The 10,937-nt window shown below is 47.2% G+C and overlaps 1 protein-coding gene across 1 annotated transcript; it reads left to right on the top strand.

Annotated features, from left to right (window-relative positions):
• Window positions 387-9,456, top strand: LOC102174619 (cytochrome P450 4A10). The gene is made up of 10 exons (XM_018046493.1): window positions 387-596; window positions 4,000-4,141; window positions 4,783-4,827; window positions 5,333-5,460; window positions 6,449-6,573; window positions 7,504-7,630; window positions 7,695-7,885; window positions 7,983-8,116; window positions 9,168-9,232; window positions 9,376-9,456. Exons 1-10 carry the CDS (start codon window positions 402-404, stop codon window positions 9,454-9,456), a joined length of 1,233 nt encoding a protein of 410 aa, XP_017901982.1. The 5' UTR covers window positions 387-401.

Here is a 10,937-nt window from a genome sequence, read left to right as displayed (position 1 = left end):
GAAAACAGATCAAATTGAAACATCCCCAGGAAAGTTTGGGGGCTGCTATGTATGGACCAGAGTCTCAACCCAATAATCATCTCTTAAGTTTGTGGTTAACAGCAAAGTCTCTGGAGCCAGACTGCCTGAATGGAGATAAACATGAAAAAATAAGAGTGAGAGACGAGAATAAATCTTCATCCCTTGCTCTACTTTCTATATCTGATCCATGACTTTTTGCAGGGCCCACCCAAGGTGTATCCTCCACAGTTAATTAACTCTGGAGGCCTAGGTCTGAGCTCTGCCTTCACCTTCACCCTCCCCCAGGTGGGCGGGGAGATCCTCCCAGACCAAGTTAGGTGCTCAGGAGGGGTCAGCCACAATGAGGAACAGTCAGCAAGCAGCCCAGAACCCACTGTACCATGAGTGTCTCTGCACTGAGCCTCACCAGAGCCCTGGGCAGTGTCTCTGGGCCCCTGCAGGTGGTATCTCTGCTCAGCCTGGTTCTGCTTCTGCTCAAGGCGGTACAGTTTTACCTGCGTAGACAGTGGCTGCTCAAAGTATTTCATCGGTTCCCGTCTCCTCCTTCCCACTGGCTGTGTGGGCACAGCTTGAAGGTAGGATGGAGCAGGATGGAGGAGTGGGAGGAAAGGGAGGACTAGGGCTCTAGGGCCTGGGCATGGTCAGTTAGTCCATGGGACAAAGCCTTGCTGTGTGACCAGCACATGACCTCACAAAAGAACCTCTCAGGTCTTGGCTACTCACCCTGTCCAGGGAGCTCACTCCTCCCGGGTCCTGTGCTGGTGTCCACAGGTCTGTCAGACACTCTTCCTTAGGGAGATCTCAGGCTGTCCTGGCAGCCCTGCCTCTTGAGGACAGCGACTATTCCTTCCTGAGTCTCCCCACTCTCCAGGCAGAGCACCTTCAGCTGTCCTCACAGAACAGGCTTCCAGATGCTTCCCTGCCCATTCCTCAATCCTCCCCAGCCTGCCTGGTCCTGAGCTTGCCTGGGAGCACAGATGTCAGTCTGATGGATCAGCCCTGTGGGTTCACTGTGTGTGGGGACAACAGACAGGAGTCTAAGATGGTGTCAGGTCACAGAAAATGAGGCTCACCTACTCGGTGGTGGTGAAATCAGGTGTAGGACAAAACCAGCTTGATTTGCTTGAGGCTGAGGGATTTTTCAAGGCTGATGATTTCAATGCAAAAACTAGTAGCTGAATTGCATGAGTGAGATTTCCAGGATGGTGCCAGGTAAGGAGTACTGGCACTTGAGTTGCAACATTAAACAGAATCTGTTTACTTCTTAGCTCCCATCCTCCAAACCGCTGGACTGTGAGCTCTATGGAGGCTGAGGATATGATCCCCATCCTGTTCCCTAGTACCCAGCACAGAGCTTGACACAAAGGAATGCTAGGCCCAGAGTGTGTGGAGTGACAGAAAGGAGCTGCTTGCTTGCTGGTGAGGGACAGTGCCTACCAGGGAGCTCTGTTAGCCCTGATTGGAGAGGATGGCACGGAACAAGGAGAGGGGCCACATGGAGAGGGGCTCATTAGTGGCGGTGAACTGAACCAATCTTAGGAGGTAGGGTATTGCAGAGACCTGAAGCTTCTATTTCTCAAAGAAGGAAGCCAAGCAATTTCCAGTAGAGTAGAGCCAAAGACAGAGGAAATAATATCAGCTCCAGAGAGATAACCAAAACTCAGTTTGTTCATGCAAGTTGTTGTACTAGAGACTTCCCACTTAGTTATTGATTCAGGGAAATCGTTACCTTTTGTCTGATGCAGTTGTCACCTTTCTGAGCTAGGATTTGATATAAGGAACAACCGAAATTTCCTCCGGTGACTTTCTCGTCATACTAATGGTCATTGGATGATACATAGTTTCAGTAGTAGATGGTTTCTATTTACATAACTAATATTCCTCAGGGTGTTGAATCCTCTCTCAACTTCTGCTGGTCTAACAGATATTGCTTCCCTCTTTTTTACATTTGTTCTGATTCTATCTGACACTTTCAACCAGAATTTTGTATTAAAACTCTCATCACTCCTACATGTACCCATTCCTTCTTCGTGAACTTATTGTCCATTGAAACTTTGAAAAGTGAGGCATAATCCCTATGAATATGCTCTATGCTGACTCTGAAAACACAGGGATGAGAGATATTAAAGGGAAGTTTGTCAACATGTTACCCATTGAATTGAGTCTATGGCCGTACCACCCTGAACATGACTGATCTCATCTGATCTCAGAAGCTAAGCAGAGTCAGGCCTGATTAGTACTTGGATGGGAGGACATTGAGTTGAAATGTGACAATATAGGCACCTAAGGAGCCTTGGGAACCCTGGAGAGGGACATCTTGGGGTCAACAGGTTTGGGTTTAAATGGAGCTCACCTGGGTATATATCCTTTACATGGGTTTCCTCATTCTTCAGTGAGACCGAATCAAGTAATAATCTCTCCTTTAAACAGATTTGCCTTGAATATTACCTATTGGGTTGGCCAAAAAGTTCCTTTGGGGTTTTTTTCTACCATCTTATGGAAAACTCGAACTACCTTTTCGGCCAATCCTATACTTGTAATAGGGCTTTACAGGTGGTGCTAGTGGTAAAGAACCTGCCTGCCAATGCAATAGATGGAAGAGACGTGGGTTCAATTCCTGGGTCAGGAAGATCCCCTGGAGGAGGGCATGACAACCCAGTTCAGTATTCTTGCCTGGAGAGTCCTGTTGACAGAGAAGCCGGCAGACTCCAGTCCATAAAGTCACAAAGAGTCGGGCATGACTGAAGCGACTTAGCACACATACACGCATACTTGTAATAATGTGTAAGTTCTCACTCAGTTGCTTAGTCATGTCTGACTCTTTGGACTGTAGCCCACCAGGCCCCTCTGTCCATGGAATTCTCCAGGCAAGAATTCTGAAGTGGGTTGCCATTTCCTTCTCCAAGGGATCTTTCCAGCCCAGGGATGGAACCCACATCCCTAGCGTCTCTTGCATTCACTGGTGGATTCTTTACTACTAGTGCCACCTGGGAAGCCCCAGTAGTGTATAAGGCCAGCCACAAAATACCACTAACTTGATGGCTGAAACAAAACAATTTAGCATCTCACAGTTCTAGAGACAGGAGCTGAAAATCAAGTTGGCTCATTTCTTCAGCAGGTTTCAGGACTCTCTCCTGGTAAAGATGGTAAATCATATCTTTTCCACATGTCTCTTTACTTCATCTTCTTTCTCTGAATGTCTGTCTCTGTGTCTGCATTTTCCCTGTTATAATTGGATTTGGGTATAACTAATGACCTCACTTAAACTTAATTTATTGTTGTTATTCAGTCGCTCAGTCATGTCCGACTCTTTGTGATCCCATAGACTGCGGTATGCCAGGCTTCCCTGTCCTTCACTATCTCCCAGAGTTTGCTCAGGCTCATGTCCATTGAGTCAGTGATGCCTATCCAACCATCTTATCCTCTGTTGCCCTCTTCTCCTCCTGCCCTCAATCTTTCCTGGGATCAGGGTCTTTTCCAGTGAATCAATTCTTCACATCAAGAGGACAAAGTATTAGAGCTTCAGCTTCAGCATCAGTCCTTCCAGTGAATATTCAAGGTTGATTTCCTTTAGGATTGACTGGTTTGATCTCCTTGCTGTCCAAGGGACTCTGAACAGTCTTCTCCAGCATGGTTTAACCAGTAATTCCAATATAAGTCTGTGAAAAACATTGGTACACCATGGAGTCCATTATTAAACATTTATCATGCATCTACTATATGAAAGATTCTAAAGGCAGTTCTGGGTGAGGGCCTAGAAAGGATCCATCTGGAAGCCAAGATTGGGCCTTAGGCCAAGTCACTGCAAGAGAGCAGGAATCCAGATCAGATCCCAGCTTCTCTGAAGCAATTCCAAAGTCCTAAATAGCTGCTGATAGATCCAGAACTATCTCCATGTTGCTCTCCTGTCGCCAGCACCGCTCCCATCACTGATCCTAAAGGGGACACTTTACTGACTGATCTTGCTCTCTGTTATAGCGCTCAAAGGAAAATGAGCTACAAGAGCTACTGAAAAGGGTAGAGAAATTCCCCTGTGCCTATCCTCGCTGGATGTGGGGGGACAATGTTTACCTTATTGTCTATGACCCTGACTACATGAAGGTGGTCCTGGGGAGATCTGGTGAGTACAAAAGAGGATCCCAGCTGGAGTCTCTTTTCCATTTGTGTACATCCTCCTGGGTCTGAAATTCCAGAAGAGACTGGCAGTTCAGTCATCAATACCCAAACTCACTACCATCCAAACATCCAGCCCATATTCCAGGACAAGAACTTTGTTCACTTACTCTAAAATCAGAACAGCTGGTTGAGGCCACGTATTTTCCTTTCTTTCTTCTTTAACCCTATTTAGATAATGTTTGTGTAAATAGCCCCAGATCTAAAAGACAATTTTTTTATCCACTCTGACTTGCATTTGCCTATCCTGGTCGTAGCATGGCTATACCATCGTACATTGCAGGGAAATCACAGGTTTCTGTCTTACCCTGGGGCACCAAACAGAGCCTATATTTCTTGCCCATTCACTGTGTTAGTCTGGCGGGTGTTCTACTGCTGGAACACTGAGTCTGCCTTCCTAGACCAACAGTGATGATCAGGATATAGAGTCAGGGATGGGAGGCAAGTGGAAGGTAGCTTGAGACAGACTGCCATCTGACAAGCATCAGGAAGGGAAGGCAACCAATGGTCTGGAACACAGTTACTCTGGGGGCTGCTTGCCTTGTTTGGTCCAGTCCACTCTCCTGTTATGCTTTCCTTACCTTTCAGATCCTAAGCCTAATGATGTCTGCAGATTCTTGGCCCCCTGGATTGGTAAGTACATCTAAACTAGTACTTTGTTACATTCCCAGTTAGGTTTACCAAGAGTTGACTTTCTGACTCACAGAGAACAACAGGTGCCAAGCACCCTGTCATAATCCTCATCTCTGAATCAAGCCTCATTTCTTTTCTTCCAATAAAACCCTCATTCTTCATAATGGTGTAGAGAGCCCTCCTGAAGTTCAGCCTCTTCCATATCGCTTCTCAGTCCTTTCCAATGTTTGCAGTGTGACTTCTAGATAAGTCCTTTATGGCCTGTTCCCCTACCTTTATTGACCTCTATCTCACTCAAATCCTATGGACAGACATATTGGAAATTCACATTCCTGAAATATACTATACATATATATTATATTCTATATATACGAATAGAAAATATGGCCTTTTCTACCTTCGTCCATGATGTGCCTTCTCCTGACACCCTTGGTTCCCAAGTTGTACCCAGTTGCCCCTCTGATCCAGGCTCCCTGACCCCTATACACAGCCATCTGTGGTCCAGGGACAGGTTTGCTGCTGTTGGAGGGGGAGACATGGTTCCAGCACCGGCGGATGCTGACCCCAGCCTTCCATCATGACATCCTGAAGCCCTACCTGGGTCTCATGGCCGACTCTGTCCGAGGGATGCTGGTGAGTTCATCCCTGGTCACCTGTACCTGCTCACATCCAGCACAGCTGGCAAAGTCCACTCTCAGATACTTGTGTCCTTCACACGTCAATCAGACACAGCCTCCCAGAATGATATATTCAGAACTTAATATGAGACAGCCCTCTCCAAACCTGGGTTGGACAGAGGAGCATGCAGGCATCAGCTTGGATACGCAATTTGCTCCTCAACAAGAGAAAACAGACCCTTGGTATATTCAGGGTCTACTCTTCTCCCATCTCCACATCTTCAACACAGTGGAATACAGCAGGGGTCATGCCCCTCAAAAGCAGCCCAAGCTGCCCCTGGCTGGCCTGGGCAATGACAGCTTCAGGGGTAGGGTAGACATCCCAGGATGCCGCTCCAGCAGTCTCTGGCATGGGGCCCAGGAGTCCTGCATGGAGTTGAACTCTTCATGGGAGAAGATGGGACAAAGTCTACATTCACAGAGCTGAGTCCTGTTGCATGAGCACCAGTTAGGATTTTGATTTCTCACCAGTTGGTCTCAGCTGATGCTTAATGAATGAAAGGAAAGGATGTCTCTGATGTCCCTTTCTTGAGGGCACAGGTACTGTACTCTTATGCTCTATCTTGCCTTGAGAAATTTGCTTACCAGTCTTGGACATCACCTGATCAGGTCCAATATCAGAACACAAAATATTCCCCCTATGTCTCCGGAGAAACTGCATTTTGGCCTTCAAAAAGTTGTTTATCATCATAAATTATTTATAAAATTCAGAACTAATTCAGAATATTATGAGAGAATATGAATAATTATATAGCAAAGATTCTGAGAAAATAAGCATCACTTTACACACACCTGTGTGCTACAGCCCCCAGTTGCTAAAACATAACCACTTAGAAACTGAGGAAATCTCATCTGATGGTGTGGAGACAGAAAGAAAGCCTGGCCATGGCAGCACAGGCCTTCTGGGGGAGCAGAGCAAGGTCCACGTCACCCCCCCTCCACAGGACAAGTGGGAGGAGTTCGTCAGCCAGGACTCATCTCTGGAGATCCTTGGAGACATCTCCTTGATGACCTTGGACACCATCATGAAGTGTGCCTTCAGCCATCAGGGCAGCGTCAGGAATGACAGGTCAGTGACAGCCTTTCAAGAGCAGGGTCCTGTTCTCACCAGCTGGGGAGGACTTACCTGAGAGGCAGGAAGAGCAGCAGGGATGCTTATCAGCACAAAAAGTAACATTCTGCAGGGAGACATGGACCACAGTCAAGTCCATGATCACAACAAAGGGAGAAGCCTGGGCCCTCAGGATACCTGTAAATACTGAGGGCTTCAGAGGCTGAAGCAGAAATGGCAATGCTTCAGTGCTGCCTGTCCCCACTGACTGAGGAATCCTTTACCCAGAGATCCACTCCCTCTCCAGGTTAGAGGTTCCTTCAACTCCAGTCTCTTCTGTACCCTCTCCCTTCAGGAACTCCCAGTCCTACATCCAGGCCATTAAGAACCTCAACAGTATGCTTTTTTCCCGATTGAGGAATGTTTTCTACCAGAACGACCTCATCTACAGGCTGACCCGTGAAGGCCACTGGAACCACCAGGCCTGCCAGCTCGCCCATCAATACACAGGTTCTCCTCTTCATGGGCTGCTCCCCAATCTTCATCAAGCTCATGTGAAAGGGCCTGACCTTGACCTTTCAGGCAGAGCCCAGACCCCTGCTTCCTCTTCAGGAGCTGGCACAGACCCGCCTGCTGCAGGGACTGGGAACCCAGAGCTCAGGGTGTCAGGTGTCAGTTACAGGAGTCACCAGGTTGGTGATGACTGAGTGAGACCCCTCCCCTTCCCAGCAGCATTCAGGCAGAGCCTCCTTGGGCTGTGTTACTGTGGGAATTGCTGCCTAGAGTAGATGATGCTGGAGCTCTCAGTCCTGACATGCTCACCCAGTGCCACCCACCTCATCCACCTGGCACCCAGACTGGGCCTGAGGGGCATATGGGGCTATGGTGGGGCTGCATATGGGCCCCCAGAGTCCTCAGCTCTGGCTGGGAACCACTGCTCTGGGACAGATGCAGTGATCAAGGAGAGGAAGGCTCACCTGCAGAAGGAGGGAGAGCTGGAGAAGGTGAGGAGAAGGAGGCACTTGGACTTCCTGGACATCCTCCTCTTTGCCAGAGTGAGTTGTGGGCAGGAGAGGCCTGAGCCTTTGTGCAGAAGCACACAGGAAGGGCAGACCTGCAGTCTAGCCCTGCCTCCACAGATGGAGAATGGGAGCAGCTTGTCTGACGAGGACCTCCGTGCTGAGGTGGACACATTCATGTTTGGGGGCCATGACACCACAGCCAGTGGCATCTCCTGGATCCTCTATGCTCTAGCCTCCCACCCCGAGCATCAGCAGAGGTGTCGGGAAGAGATCCAGAGCCTCCTGGGGGATGGCGCCTCCATCACCTGGTGAGTGTCCTGGAGATGGAAGAACCCTGTCCTACCTGAACTCGAAAGAATCTGTGGTTGTCCAGTCCTGCCTGCCCTCAGATGGGCTTCCTTTCAGGGACCATCTGGACCAGATGCCCTACACCACCATGTGCATCAAGGAGGCCATGAGACTCTATCCACCAGTACCAGCCATCAGCAGAGAGCTGAGCAAGCCCATCACCTTCCCTGATGGACGCTCCTTACCTGCAGGTATGAACTTCACCTCACCACTCAGCTAAGCACTCTGTAGGACCACATGCTAGACCAGAAATCCACATGTGCTTTCTCAGTTGTGGAATGGCATGACTATTGTATCTACCTTAAGGTAATTATTTACTCTGTAGTTAGGATAAGGTGTGTGAAATGCTTGACACAGAACTTGAACACAGCAAAAGCTCAAGGGGAAAATGCTCACTTCTGAATGTGGTCGTGTAATGGAGCTTGAAATTCTAATTCTTTGAGATGTGAAGGCTTCAGAGAAAAGCAGACAGAAGCAGCGGGAGGCATGGTTCTTCCGTGTGGTGTCTAAGCAAAAGAGGGAGCTCAGAGACTCCACTGCCATGGCTCAGATGGTCCAGTCTCTGAGGAGCCCTCTGATGGATGGCAGAGAACAGCTGATGATGAGGTCTGAGAGCCCTGCCATGGCTGGAGGCCACCCACTGGCTCACTTCACAGTGGGTCTGAATCCCAGCACTGTTTCCTCCTAGTTGTGGGATCATAGACTCAACCCTTAACCTCACTGAGGCTCAGGTACTTCATCTGCACCTGAGGTTATGAGTGTCTTCCTTAAGGGCTTTGTGAGGGTTGAGTTAATTCACATTCCCCAAGGGTCAGGATGGCACTTGATAAATGTGAGTTGTCATATGATTTGGTCCCAAAGGTAAGCCTCTAATTCTCTTTTTCTTTTTAACTTTTTATTTTATATTGGAGTATAGCTGATTGACAATGTTGTGACAGTTTCAGGTTGATAGCAAATAGACTCAGTCATACATATATATGTATCAATTCTCCCCAAAACTCCCATCCCACCAAGGCTGCCATGTAACATTGAACAGAGTTCCCTGTATAAGCCTTCTTTTACCTACTCCTAATCCGTGCTCATGTGCTTTGTCATGCCCAGCCCATCTGCCTTGCAAGAGCATCATTTCATTCAGAGTGACGGGGGGTGGTTCTCATGGTGGCTCCCAGGATTTTTGTGCTGACACCTGCCCCCTGCTCCATGGGGACCATCAGGCTTTTCTCTCTCCTCCCTTTCTCGCAGGAATCAAAGTTGCCCTCTCCATTTATGGACTTCACCACAACCCAAAGGTGTGGCCGAATCCAGAGGTACAATGGCCATGAAAGAAGGGGATGGGATGCTCTCTCCACACCAACCCCTCCTCCTGCTCCTGCTCTGAGAGTCTTGTCCCCTGGTGGATTGGGCAAGAAGTTTGACCCCACCTGTCCTGGCCCTGGTGCTCTCTCTGCAGGTGTTTGACCCATCTCGGTTTGCACTGGGTTCTAATCAACACAGCCATGCTTTCCTGCCCTTCTCAGGAGGATCCAGGTGAGGCCTCTCTACTTGGGACAGTGGGTGTCATTGGGTGCCACTCGATGTGTGTGACTGTCTACATTTACATGTGGTGCATGTAGTTATGCCTTTTATGTTGGTGAGTTGGGATAGAAGTGTGTGTCTTTTGTCCAAAAGACAAATGGCTATTAGAGCAGACCACAGACTACCCACAGCTCTTTCTCAATGGCTGGCAACATTTTAGTGTTGTTTAGAAGTTTAGTGTATTGTAATGTTTTCCTCACTGCAAGATGATGATGCTACAAAATGAGAATTACTCACTAAATATTAAATTTCATGTCATCCATTTCAGTCGTCAAAATTTAAAGGGTGGATTTTTTTATTCTACATCTTCTCAGTTACACCTTTTCTACTTACATCCCCATTCTCCATCTGGTTGAATCTTGAGTAGTTTGCATGTTTCCATTTTCAGACGCCCTACCTGTCTCAACTATTGAAGCCATACACTGGAAAAGTTATGGCAGCCTTTCAAGAAAGTTTGATACGAATGTGCCTCACTTTGTCTTGTGGTCTGTCCAAAAGACATCTTGACAGCATACTAATGTCTGAAACACATGACAATTTCCCCAGTTGTCAAAACTTTTCCTGTGATCTGGGATTTTTTTTCATGATACCATACTTTGAGTCCAATAGTCCAAGCTGGCAAAAGTATAGAAAGGAGACAGTCAAGTGCTTTCGAGAGAAAAATCCACTAATTTGAATAGGACACATGCATTTTAAAAGTTCCTGGCATGTAAAACATAGAGCATATTTGAAAGAGCTGTGAGCTGGGCAAAAGTACTCTCTATCAGCTGCTTGGAAAATCCTCCCAGGCTGCTAGAATCCTGCGCTGAAATACTAGTTTCCATAAACTTTGAGCTTCTTAGTAGAAACAAGTTTTTTTCTGAAGCTACAATTCTGTGAAATTTTCAGTTAGTAAGTCAACCTTCCCAGAACAGGTTTGAGTCAAACCATCTTCCAGAATTTGCTCTAGGATTTGGTTTGTGCCAGGATCCAGTTCTTCCTTGTAGACATGTGTACATGTCCTGTGGTTGCCATTCAAGGATAAGAAGTACTAGGCAGCTTGATTCCTAGGTCAGAATTAATATTTACTTTTACTCCATCTTTTAAAAATTCAATTAACTTTATTTAAATAGAAAACTATTGAGCCTGTCTCTGTGTGTTGAATCCTAGGCTAGGAATTGGGGACATTGAGACAAAAGATTTTGTCCCTAACTTCAAGAGCTCACCATCAAGAAACAAATACTCTGGCATTTCCCTGGTAGTCTCATGGTTAGAACTCTGTTTTCATTGCAGAGGGCCCAGATTCAATCCTTGGTTGGGGAACTAAAACCCCATGAGCAACATGGCATGGTCAAACAAACAAACAAACAAAAACAAACCAAAAAAACCACCTCTATTCAAGACAGACGTCATTCCTTCTTTCTTTCACTCATTCATTCATTCATTCATTCATTCGTT

This window comes from Capra hircus, chromosome 3 (assembly GCF_001704415.2).
Source record: "Capra hircus breed San Clemente chromosome 3, ASM170441v1, whole genome shotgun sequence".
Lineage (NCBI taxonomy): Eukaryota > Metazoa > Chordata > Mammalia > Artiodactyla > Bovidae > Capra > Capra hircus.
This window is presented reverse-complemented; position numbering and strand designations above follow the sequence as displayed.